Here is a 13,807-nt window from a genome sequence, read left to right as displayed (position 1 = left end):
ACATTGACTAGCTAGCAGCCAAGTATTTTAACTCGCATCAAATCGTGTCAATATTACAACATACTTTATTAGTGTTATTAAATACATTGTTATGTTAATATGATTATCAACTTGTTGTTTGTATTTTTAATTTGGGTTTTGTATTTCCTCTCAGTGTCCAGGAAAGATCCAGTGACAGGAGTAGTGTGTGTGAGGGCGTTATGTCATCCGTCAATGGACAGATCTAAACCACCTCACAGTTTAAGTGTAGGATGAGTGTAGCGTTAAGATGGTTACCCATGTTCCTGGGTTAATCGTGTTCTTTCCTCATGGTTAACCATGTTCATTTGGTTGACCATGTCCCCCATTCACGTTAAAAACGACCAGTGTACACTTAGTGTTACGTTACTAAGTCACGATGTATCACTAATAGCAGTCAGTGGTGTAGTATAGTTTGTTTTTCCAGGTATGCTGAACATCCCAGGTGAAACACATAAGATAGGTATAGAAGTTTATGTAAACCTGCTAAGTCTAAGTATTATTATGTGAGTATAGGAGACCATAAGTCTGAGTGGACATCCATGACATGCGGAGTTCCTCAAGGCTCAATTCTTGCGCCACTCCTATTCAACCTGTACATGCTTCCAATGAGCCAAATAATGAGAAAGAACCAAATCTCTTACCACAGCTATGCAGACGACACACAGATCTACTTAGCCCTATCGCCAAACGATTACAGCCCCATTGACTCCCTGTTCCAATGCATTGATGAAGTAAACAGCTGGATGTGCCAAAACTTTCTTCAGTTAAACAAAGACAAAACTGAAGTCATTGCGTTTGGAAACAAAGATGAAGTTCTCAAGGTGAACGCATACCTTCACTCTAGAGGTCAAACAACTAAAAATCAAGTCAGGAATCTTGGTGTGTCTCTAGAGTCAGACCTTAGCTTTAGTAGTCATGTCAAAGCAATAACTAAATCGGCATACTATCATCAAAAAAATATTGCAAGAATTAGATGCTTTGTTTCCAGTCAAGACTTAGAGAAAATTGTGCATGCTTTCATCACCAGCAGGGTTGATTATTGTAATGGACTCCTCACTGGCCTTCCCAAAAAGACCATAAGACAGTTGCAGCTCGTACAGAACGCTGCCGCCAGGATCCTGAGCAGAACCAGAAAATATGAACATATCACACCAGTCCTCAGGTCTTTACACTGGCTCCCAGTCACATTTAGGATTGATTTTAAAGTATTATTACTGGTATATAAATCATTTAATGGCCTAGGACCTCAATACATTGCAGATATGCTCACTGAATATAAACCCAACAGATCACTGAGATCATTAGGATCACATCAACTAGAAATACCAAGGGTTCACTCAAAGCAAGGAGAGTCCGCTTTTAGCTATTATGCCAGCCGCAGCTGGAACCAGCTTCCAGAAGAGATCAGGTGTGCTCCTACAGTAGCCACATTCAAATCCAGACTCAAAACACTTCTGTTTAACATTGCATTTACTGAATGAGCACTGTGCCACTGTTCGTCCGACTGTTTGCACTGTATTTTATTTTATTTTATTTTTATTTTTTACTCTAAACTGTTTTAATTATTCTTATTTCTTTTGATTATTTTAATTTCTTCTATGTAAAGCACTTTGAATTACCATTGTGTATGAAATGTGCTATATAAATAAACTTGCCTTGCCTTGCCTTGCCTTGCCTAAGTAGGTATACTGCAATCTTAGTACTTTTTAATGGGGATTCTGAGTGTACCTGCAAATCAAATAAACTGACCACATTAAAATAAAAATATTATTAATCCCTTTACTGACAGTGTTTACAAGAAAAAGTTAAGTTTTTACTAGCTATTTTAACTAGCAGTGTATAAAAGAAGTGGTAGCTTACTTGAGAAGTCCATATAAATATGACAAATCAGTTATGCTACTCTTTTTTTAACATCTTGTTACAGGTGGGGCTGAAGGACTCAATCCCTGTTGAGCTGGCCCATCACAGCTGTACATGTGTAGCTGGATCAGTGCTCTGTAACCATTGTGTGGCTCTACTTTTCCAGTCTGCACATTATTCTCAGCTAGACATTTCAGTTGTTCCACCAGTGCTGAGCTGTACGGAGAGTGAACAACAGTGGCACAAGCCAAGAACCCTGGCAAGTCTTGGAATAATGTAACAATAATTTCAATACTACATCTACACACACACATCACATACGCTCATCACTGCTTATGGCCTATATTCACAGGGTGTTAAACCAGGCCCCGTCGAGAAGATGGCTGTGATGTCTGCCAAACCAAAGCAGAGGACCATGGCCGAGGGAGTAAGGTGAGAATTTGGCTAGTAGTTAGTAATCTATTAATTGACCCCTTCAGACCTGAATTATGTTTAAAGTTTCTGAAAAATATAAAAGTACATTTTTCCAGCTCATTAGGCTTCTATAAATGAGACCAAATAAAATAAAATGTTTGGCTTTAATTCTAAAATTTGTTTGTCCATTTCACTAGACATCAGGTCAAAACAGGTGTACTTTACAAAAATGTACCAACATAAAATTAAATAATAAACATAAAAATTGTCGGTATATACTTAAAGCTTTTTCTCAAGGTCAAAGACTTTTCAACAGTATACCATTTCAAATTTTATTTTGAGGTTTTTGTTTTACAGATTGCACATTGTTTGTAACAAACTAAATATCTTAAAATTAATCAATATGGTTATTTTCTATGTGCATCTTTCTTTTTTTAGATCAAAAACTTGAACATTACAACATTTCAACTTTAATTGTAAGGTTTTTGCTTTATAGATCGCACATTTGTTTATTCATAACAAAAATAAACCTAGGAATCAATCAATGCATTCACGTTAGAGTAATAATCTGTTAACGATTTTCTTTAGTACACAAGATCAGTACTGTAAACTACCAAAAAGTACTTTACTGTATTTTTTACTGCGTTTCGTAATTTGGTCTGCTTCTGCTGTAATTAATTATATAGTATTGTACTGTAATATCTATAATATTGATACATTACTGCTAAATATTATAATTTTCTAAATAATTACAAATAATGATATTATAATAATATAATGTAATATGCAGTTATTAGGAAAATATAGGCTATAGTAGGAAAAAATACTATGGAAGTCCATTTATTCATGTTTCTCAATTTGTTTTAAATAGGTCCACACTGTACAAAGCCATCAGTGGAGAGTTGCTGGACCTGTCCATTCTCAGAGTGTCAGAGATCTACAAAGAGTTCACCCCTGTTTCTGCACCAACCATTTGTACAATGGGTATCACCTGTGAGGTGCCCCTAGTGAACTCTGCACTCGGTTTGGTACAAGCAGGCAGTCCCCTGTCATACCAACAACCCAAGGCAAGAAGTCACCCTGTTGCTCACCATGACGCTCCACCATGCCCAGATTTGCCATTGGCTGACTACAGACTGGAGACATCATGCAGTATGTTTGTTTTCACTGAGCATCAACAGCTGCACTTCAAGTCACTTGAGGTTACCTGGGAGATGGCTAACAAAATAGAGGATGCAACTAGGAGTCAAAGTACATCAGCAGACTGGCATAGACTGAGAAAACCTAGACTCACTTCTTCACATTTTGGGGAAATATGCCATGCTAAACCATGCACCTTAGATAAGATGGCAGACCGGCTGCTCAAAGGGGTCCGTCAGACAGCAGCAATGAAGAGGGGTCTCGAAATGGAAGCTGATGCCATCGAAGAGTACTGCAAGCTCAAGAGGGTGAACTACTACCCTTGTGGCTTCATTATACACCCCGACACTCCATGGCTAGGTACATCCCCAGATGGGGTTGTCTTTGACCCAACAGAAAGTACTGAATTCGGCCTTGTGGAAATAAAATGTCCAAATGTTAAGAGCTATGTGGATTATCCACATCTGAAAATGAAAGACGGCAACCTGGAATTAAAGCAGGGTCATGGCTACTACTGGCAGGTGCAGGGTCAGCTGCTACTAACAGGGATGGAGTGGTGCGATTTTGTGGTGTTTGCGGAGGAAGACACCCTGATTCAAAGAATATACCGGGACAGTGGTGTGATGCAAAAAATAAGAGAGAGAGCTGACTACTTTTTTTCTACACATACCTACATAAATATCTGCTGTAATAAAATGAATTATTAGTAAACAATAACTTCTAATAACTGTCTTGTTCTTGTTTATCTCATTATAGTGTGAGGCCTTTAAGTGTGTTATTTTTTTACTTAATTTAAATGTCAAGTTACTAATTAGAAAACATGTGTTAAACAGAGTTGTAACACTTAGGATTGATCGTTTGACTTAAAGCGTACACAGCAAAGGTGAACCCACACCAATGTATTGCTAGATGTTAAACTAATATTCAATGAGGCCCACTTGAGGGGAAATTAAAAACAAAGGGAGACCAAGTTAATATAGATTTCAAATAAATAATTTATTAATTCAAGTCAGTAAATGTAAGCCAAAACTAAATTGTGATGTGAATCAGTATACAGTATTGTTTGTAAAAAAAAAAAATAAAAAAAGAAGGAAAATGAGGAAGAGCCATGAAGCAGTCAGATTTCTACCTGGCTTTTATGTTCTCTCCAGTCTTTGACCAGAGTTCCATTTTGGTAGTTGCACAAGATACAAGCTACAGTGAAGAGTTGGTTAATGCTCCCTGAAATAGACAAAGGGATTAAAGTGTCAAAAAGTTTGTTCTCCTTAACCCGCCTGATTAGCCTTTCAACATGAATTCGCAGCCGCGCGATTGACTGGGTCTCCAGGACGTCCTGCGCTGCCATTTGTTCCTTGTTGGAGAGGAAGGCAGGCCTGTGAAGTTTTCCTGGCACAAGGTTGTCCACCCTAAAGCCCTTGTCTGCCATCACAGCCATATCAGGGGAAAGGAGAGGTATGATACCCGACAATCTGAAGAGCTCACGGTCACTGATAGAGCCCCCATAGAGTGCAGAAACAAATGTCAGAGGACCATGTGGTGCCATGCCAATCATGGCCTTGAAGGTACAGTGTGATTTGTAGTGTGAGTACACCTCGCTCTGTAGCACAAGTGAGGATGGAGTTTGGCACCGCAGTTCTGTGCAGTCAACAATGACCTGAGTGTCTGCATATTCCTTGAACTCAGGAGGTAGGTTGGCTGTGATTTCTTCAGGTGTCATCCAGATACACACAGCTCCCAGTACACAGTAAAGAAAGTTGGCCCAGGTTGTGATGATCCTGCTGGCTGTTGTCCGATGGATGTTAAATCGGTGGCCAAGCTCTCTCTGTGTGTATCCGGTTGATAGATAATTTAGAAAAAGAAATAACTCATCTATGGGCAGCAACTTAGTTGATCTGTTAGATGTCTTCTCTGCCACAGAGGCCAATGCTTCTCTTGCCACACTTGTCACACGGATCATCCTTGATGTTGCTGGTTCGATGAGCCTCCAAAATGCCCTCAGGTGGTCATAAGAATGGAATCTTTTAAACAAAATACACAAAAATAACGTTGTTAGTCATGGTAGACTAATTTAGTTACACATTTGCCTTACATGAAGAAAAGACAATAAAAGGTTGAGTGCTGTATAGCACAAGTTTGGGCCTGATCATATCTTTATGTTAGTCATAAATTACATTACTTTTACTATTTGATAAGAGTACTGAAGGAAGGAAAATACTCTTCCTTGTAAGATGGAATTTTAGTGGAGCAACATGTTACATGTGTAGTAGTAGCCCATCTTTACTTTCACTAAAGTACATGACTTGCGTGATTTTTTATCCAACACTGTTAATATGGTACAATACATCAGCTTCCTGCAATTATGACTTACCTGGTATAAAATCGGATGTCCTCGTCCGATCCTGCAAAGCGCTTCAGTCCAAAACAACTCTGCAGCTGGAGAGATTGAATTTGTAGTTCGAGATCCGTTACTTTCTGGCGAAGTGTATTGTTTTCCTCAGCGAACTGATCTGCGACCACTGCTGTTGTAGGAGTAATACAGTAATCATGATCTGGTGCCAGGGTAACCACCTCCATCTCTTCTTCTGAGTCGATGTCATGGACAGGAGGAGGGCTATCCGCTCTGGGTCTCCGCTCCCACATGCTCGCCCTCGGTGCAGGTATTTGAAAATTATTCCAGGAAACAAGAGCAGGAATGGCCCCTTTCTTCAACTTTCTCAATTTCCCCGGTTTGTTAACAAAATCACCCTTTTGGAAATGCCTGCTGCAAACACGACTCGTCTTGCTTGGGGTGAAGTCGTCCCGCCGAACTCTTAACATCCATTCGGCTCTCACCGACACATCCACTGGAAAGCTATGAAAGCTTATAGTACTGTTGTACCTGGAGGAATTCGCACACAGGGGTACACAACAATGGAGTGCGGTCTTTTTCACGCATTGATACGCCAACCGCCTCTCTTTTACCCGAAATCCACTCATATTGAAACTTTCTACTCAACTACTCAAAACTAGCGCCTCCGGAAAAACTCCACTACAACAACACGACCTACAGGAAGTACTCGACCGCACACTCTGTACACGGAAGTTAACCGGAAGTTCTATTGTGCACGTAGCCTATTATAGAACGTTGGCTAAAAGAAATGGTTGTGACACTGTCACACATGACACATGTTTTAACCACTCTATATATTATATTGATTTATGTATATTAGAGTTTTAATAGGTTTACATGTTGTCTTAGTCATTTTAGTCCATTTTATTCCTCTTATCTTTTGTATGTGTGTATGTCTTTAATTGATTATTGGTCTGCTTGTCATGTGAGCAATCACATGACAGGAAAAAGGAACAAGACAGGATAAAGCAGGCAGCATGTCAAACAATGGGGGTCGATGCTCACTATACGACCAAGTGATCACCAGCAAACTGGACTGTGGAGTTACCTTTGTGGACTTACCTTTCCAGCACTTTGGATTATCACTTCTGTGGACTTTGTATATACACCGGTGGACATTACTCACATTCACTTTGGGACAAGCAATACACCAGGATTCTTTGGACTGTTTCAGGGTATGGTGCAAGGGACTCCACACTTTTAGCAGACTTAGTTTTCTTGTATTTATTGTGTTGTTTTAAGTTCCTTGTGAATATTGTTTAATACACTTTTATTCCGGTTATACCTGTTGTTGTCTCATCTTTTAAAACGCTTCACAAACTCTCACAGTTAAATCTGACCCCAAGTTTAGTTAATGTAATTCAACCGAGAAGGCTGAACGTTACATGGTAACAAATATGACAATGGAAAAGATGACTTATATTTTGAGAGACAAATATACAGTTTTTGATGGAGTATGGGGACCTTTCAGATCGTTCTTAAAATGTGACGGACTTTGAAAGGTGTTAATAAAAGACTAAGAAAAGAGGAGGTATAGAATATCAATGTAAAATACTGAGAGGCTGTTTTTGATTTGTTTTTGTTTTGTTTTTGCTCTGTTTGTTTTCTCGCTTTTTTTTTTTTTTTTTTTTTTTGGTACATGTATATGTACGTGTGTAGCTATATAAAAAAAAAAGAAGGAAAAAAAAGGTATTCACTGAGTTTTGTTTATGTTTAGAGACGTGCTCAAGAAAAAAAAGTTCACGAGACGGAGAGGCAGAAAGCACACCCTGTTTAATTTCTTTATTTTACAAAAGCACAACATTTTGTTTTGATTGTAAGTGGACGCATACAAAAGTAGAATCTCACAGACTCTTTTTTCATATCTTAAGTCTGTATGACCATAAATGATGGAGTATTTTAAGTCTATGTTGCTGCTATGTAAAAAAAAAAGCGACCCAAAAGGGTTAACCGTTCTATTTCATCAGAAACTATCTGAAAACAGGGCTTTAAGTGTAAAATACCGAACTTGTCCTTTAAACGTCCAGTGCAATCCGTGTTTGCAAAGTCTGTGCTTAAAATCCGTTCAGCACAATCCTCTTGTTCGTTAACATTGTCAGGGTCTGAATTTGGCTTGAAATGGTTTGAAATTGACGTCATCGTTAATATTTACATCTAGAGCTTGCGGTTATGGAGGGGTGGGACATTTCCCAAACACACGCTAAGCGCTACCAATCACAACACTCTGGGCCAGCTAGCCAATGTCTAACACTCTGGCCACAGCACATTTCGGAAAGTGGGGCTTCATCGAAAACAACGCATTCAACCAGACTGGAGAGATGAGCTGTAATAATGTAAAATATGTGAAAAATAATGCAATTTTTGAACAATCAAGCATGAAACCATTCTTCTATACGCCAAAAACTAAATCAAGACTTTGTAAAATGGAATAATAACCCCTTTAAGACATATTTTGGGGAGAAACTGTCTGATTCTTTAAAGTAACACCGGTAGTGTGCTCTGGCATGTGTTTACAGAATATCCACATAGTTCAATTACTACACAAGATGCCTGAACTGCTGCTTGGTGCATGTTCAGTAATTTAAACAGGGTATGAGTCATCTGTTCTAAAACACTCCAACTCAAAAGAGCACTTGGTTTTTCTCTGTTTTTCTCTACCCTTTTTTCCCCTTCTCTTGTAGATCGTCCTCCCTCCCATTTCACTCATATTCAATTTCAAGCAAACAGATGAATGATGTAATGGCTTGTGCAGTGAATGACTCATTCCGCTGATGTGTGTGTGTGTGTGTGTGTGTGTGTGCATGTGTCTGCCCTCCACTTGAAGAAAAAATGCTGAATAACACAGCAGGGTAGATTTCCAGGGTTTGTGCATGCATGTTTTGCTTTATGATCCAGATTATTTAAGTGGCAAACCAAAACATAACAGAAAATGTCTTTAAAACATATCTATATACATTTACTCTCTATTTTTCGGGGATGATGGCATGTCATCATGTGACTGGTCCATGTTAGCACATATCTAAAGCAGAGTGTCGTGGTATTACAGTTTTTACCAACTGCTTACACACAAAATCTTTTCATGTCACACGATTTTTGAAACCTCTCACTCAAAATGCAAAACTACACAGCAAATCTCCAAAACCATAAGCTATTTCTCAGCCTTTGACTCAGTTTTCAATTGCATAAAACACTTTTTTTCAAAACACTACACACAATTCTCGACCTAAAATACAAAATCTAATGGGAAGTGACTTGCTTTCCTTTTCCAAACACAACCAATCAAAATGCTACACTTATTCACCAGGCCACACACACACTCCTCACATGTGCAAACACTACAGTAATTGCTGATCACACAATCACTGCTTTACTGTAGTATACAGTAGGCCTATGAATACAGTAGGTCACAGGTCAGATGACCTGTTTTGAACAATGGACTCCTGGGACCCCCCAAGACCCCACACACACAACAATTGTGTTCTTCACTGTATTCTAGAATATTTTTTTTGTTTACATATGTTTATGGTTTTGTTGTATGCTACTGTAAACAACAGTAATGTTAAATATTTTCTGTTTCTACATTGCATTGGTGTTTCCAGTGTAGATAATTCATAAAGTTTACAGCAGGGGTGTCAAACTCATTTTGGTCTGGGGGCCGCATACAGCTTAATCTGATCTCAAGGGGGCCAGACCAGTAAACTCATAGCAAAATTATTACATAGAACTAACAATTAACTTTGTATTAGTGCAAAGAATAAGTAAAAAATTATATTAAATATTTATATTAAATGAATTGTCCTTTTACAAAATATATTATGAACAACCTAGTATGTGCAATTTCAACAACACTATTACTCACTTTCACATTTATTTAAGTGCATTATGCATAAAAACTGATCACAGTTATTGTACAATGTCGCAAAACATTTAGTCACAGTTTTGTGGAACTTAAAAACACTGTCCTGCATGTTAACATAAATCAAAATATAGAAATTATGTAAAATCCATTTTCCAATTCTGGGAAGCAATTTTGAACACATGAATTGACTCCACACACTTAAAATCTGAAGAAAAAAAAGTGGCAGCTGTTTTAAAAAAGAAAATCTTTGTAAAATTTGCTAATTAATACATAATACAGTATGATGTATGTTTTTTTAAAAGAGTTTTTTTTTTTAAAGTAAACAAATTTACTTTATCAATTTGCCCCTGAAACTTGGCATCTTTTAGCCTGCACAAGTGCATCAAAATCAGGCATCATGTCCTGAGTAGCAGCCAATTTTAGAATCTCATTTAAGTGCTTATGTGTGAGCTTTGAGCGCAGCTTCGTTTTATTAATATTCATTACTGAGAAAACTTGCTCACAAAGGTAGGTGGTCCCAAACATGCACAACACTTTTGCAGCCAGTGCTGTTAATTTAGGATAGCCTGGCAGGAGATACTGATAAAATGTGTCCAAGCCCACAGAGGCAAATTTGTCCTTCAATTCTACATCACACTGCAAATCAATTATTTCAAGTTGCATGTCAACGGGCACATCAGAAGCTCTGACTGTGAATGGTGAGCGAAAAACTGCAAATTCTGTCTCGAGTTTGCTAAAGATCTGAAATCGTTTCTCAAACTCCCTCAGCAACCCTGAAATCTTGTCTTTGTACTGTCTCAAGTCAGGATTAACGCTTGCTGCGCACACATCTCTTAGACAGGGAAAATGAGCAGGGTCACCGCTTGCTATCTGCGTCTCCCATAATGTGAGCTTTAACTTGAATGCACGTATGCTGTCATAATACTGTGTTACAATTTTTTTGCGTCCTTGCAACATTTTGTTCAGATTATTCAAGTGCTCTGTAATATCAACCATAAATGCAAGGTCCTGCAGCCATAGTGGGCACTGTAATTCCTTAACAGGTTTACCTTTTCCCTCCATGAAAAGTCTGATTTCCCCACGTAGATCAAAGAAGCGCTTCAGCACAGCACCTCTGCTTAACCATCTTACTTCAGTGTGGTATGGCAGACCATGGGTAATGTTACAGTCACTGAGAAGGCTGTCAAACTGACGATGATTGAGACCTCTGGCTCGGATGAAATTAACAGTTCGGACAACCACCTCCATGACGTGATCCATTTTTAACGACTTGCAGCATAAGGCCTCCTGATGCAAAATGCAATGAAATGTCCAAAAATCACCCCCTCCATTCGCGGCTTGTACTTTCTCTCTAAACTTTGTCACAACACCTGCCTTTTTCCCGATCATTGATGGCGCACCATCTGTAGCCATGCTTACGGCGCGGGACCAGTCCGCCCCGACTCTGTCCAGCGCTCCAACGACGGAGCGGAAAATGTCCTCAGCTGTTGTGGTGTCGGTCATAGGCACCAACTCAAGAAACTCCTCTGTGACAGTCAAAGTCTCGTCAACTCCACGAATGAATATGGCCAGTTGAGCGACATCCGTAATATCAGTACTCTCATCAATTGCAACAGAAAATGCCAGAAATGACTCCACTTTGCGTTTCAATTGGCTGTCCAAATCTGCCGATAGTTCCGAAATCCTGTCTGCCACGGTATTTCTCGTCAAGCTAATATTGGCAAAAGCTTGTCGCTTCTCAGGACACACAATTTCGGCAGCCTTCAGCATGCAATTTTTAACGAACTCCCCCTCACAGTACGGCTTTGATGCTAATGCGATTTCGCTAGCAATTAGGTAGCTGGCTTTCACTGCAGCATCACTGGCCTCTCGGCTCCGGGTGAAAACAGATTGCTGTTTCCTCAGACCCACCAACATTTCATTTACCTTCTGTCTTCTCAGTTCTCCGTGCAAGCTGTTGTATTTTTCGCCATGCTGAGTTTCATAGTGACGGCGAATATTATATTCCTTAAGCACCGAAACTTGCTGCGTGCACACCAGGCACACTGGTTTCCCATTCACCTCCGTGAACATATAGGAAGAGGTCCATTTTTCTTGAAAAATCCGACACTCTGTGTCCACTTTTCTCTTTTTTTTTGACAAAGACATTTCGCTGATGAGGGTGCCCAACAGAAAAGCGGGTAAACTGATAGAACCAAACGCCGCTCAGAGCTGATGGCGCGCGCCTGTATAATGTGACGACGTAAGAGCGTCGGGGCGGCGCCCGCGCCCACTGCGTCTTAAAGCTACACAGCGTTGAGTGAACTGCTGTTAGTTCCGCCGAAAAAGATTTTTTTTTTTTTTTTTCATATTGCAGATTTACCCCCGGGCCGGACTGAACCCCCTGGCGGGCCGGTTCCGGCCCGCGGGCCGTAAGTTTGACAACCCTGGTTTACAGTGTACTTGTTACCCCTCTCAGCAGATTACTTTCACTGTAGAACATTACATTGAAATGTAGATATAAGCCTATGAAAGACCAAAGAGCTTTAGATTTAGAACAACAGTGTTTGCATGATATATCCAAAAATTTACTATTATGAAAGAAGTGTTTGCCATTTGATGCAAATGCTTCATTCTGACTTGTGTTTACGGCATTTTGAATGAAGTGTTACATTTTGAAGGAGATGTGAGGCAATTTGCATTTTGTGTGTGCAGTTTTGGGAATTATGTGTAGAGTTTTGAAAGAAGGAGACATAGTTTTGAAAACGTGTGTAAGCAGTTGGAAAAAACTGTCAAATGTTTTGCCTGGAAAAGAAAAAAACAAGAAAGTCGGGAGTGTCTGGAATCTGTCGTGACTTTCTGAAAAGAAAGCGTGAATTTCTATACTGCTCATTCTTCAGAGCAAACTTTTATAGTCATAATGTTAAAGTAACGCTCAATAAGGAGATGTTTATGTTACATATCATAAAGACAAGTTAGCGTAACTAAATGTCTCTCGATCACTGTTTTTCTCTCTCATGGCATCACCTGTTGTTCTTCATTAGAAGGTCTTCATGAAAGTTACACTAAAGGACTAGCAAGCCAAAATTTCTGACCACCATTGGAGGCTATGATTAGAACCCATTATTTGCACTAGGAAAAAGGCAGATGTCTGATCAGAGCATCTATCCATACACTCTAATCCTCAAAGTAATTAATTGTATTCATTAAATCATACTAATTAGACAACAACACAATTGCAATAAAAAAACAATGAACCAGTAACACCTGTTTCACACATACTCCGTTTGCAGTACTGTAGTGTTTATGCATTTTGATAACAGTATGTAGCATAATAATATTTCACGAGTTTGTTTCCACAGCGATCAGGGGATCATTAACAAATGATTAACCATTTTAAGACAACAGGACATTGTTTGGTACGCTAACTGCTGATGTCATCAGCTCAGACACACATACATACGCACAACTCAAAAGACACCTCACAAACTCTGGATTGTTAGCAGATGGTGACCCCAAAGTCCACGAGTTGCTAATTACATCAATTTCAGAAAATGCACATACATTGTATTTCCCCGGAAGCTCAGGACAAAAGTTCAAACACGTGGTCTGAACGAACTCTGAACAAACCGTACACACACACACACATACATACACAGACAATCTGGTCCATGGACACTGTGATCAAAAATCAATCCTTTCAACGTATTTGAAAATGTATTTGTGTGTATGTCACGGTCCCTATACACAGACCGATTATAACTAAGTGTATTGTATGATCAAGAATGGAAATGTTTATCTTTAGTCTCATGTAACCATAGAATCATGTAATTTCTTGCTAGCAAACCCCAGAAACACAATCTTTGATATGCTTTTATTCCAGGAAGACTACTGATTTCGAATCTCTAACTCAAATTATGAAATTATGCATTCTGCCATTTATATCAGGTTATAACAGATCTAATCTACAACGCGCATCCGCCCAGGAGGCGTTTCTTAGCGAACCACGAGGGTTTTGGTCACGCCTGCCCCAAAGCCATTGGTCCTTACACAGGAGGGAGGCGTGACTTCAATCTCTTCAAAACGTAGCGCGCGGCTCTCCTCTGTGTGCAGTGTTCCAGCAGAGAGAGAGACCCTTCTCACTC

General features: G+C 39.3%; 2 protein-coding genes across 2 annotated transcripts in view; one reads left to right on the top strand and one right to left on the bottom strand.

The window, feature by feature from the left end:
- The window catches only part of scara5 (scavenger receptor class A, member 5 (putative)), a 69,081-nt gene that overhangs the window by 38,305 nt on the left and 16,969 nt on the right, over positions 1 to 13,807 (bottom strand). The gene's annotated exons all lie outside the window — the stretch shown is intronic.
- On the top strand, positions 1,711 to 3,994 carry LOC306983503 (uncharacterized protein). Its single transcript, XM_079583967.1, has 4 exons — positions 1,711 to 2,140; positions 2,234 to 2,313; positions 3,167 to 3,357; positions 3,873 to 3,994. The coding sequence occupies exons 1-4, from the start codon at positions 1,901 to 1,903 to the stop codon at positions 3,875 to 3,877; spliced, it is 516 nt and encodes a 171-aa protein (XP_079440093.1). The 5' UTR covers positions 1,711 to 1,900; the 3' UTR covers positions 3,878 to 3,994.

Source organism: Phoxinus phoxinus, assembly GCF_949152265.1.
Source record: "Phoxinus phoxinus genome assembly, chromosome: 16".
Taxonomy (NCBI): Eukaryota; Metazoa; Chordata; class Actinopteri; order Cypriniformes; family Leuciscidae; genus Phoxinus; species Phoxinus phoxinus.
This window is presented reverse-complemented; position numbering and strand designations above follow the sequence as displayed.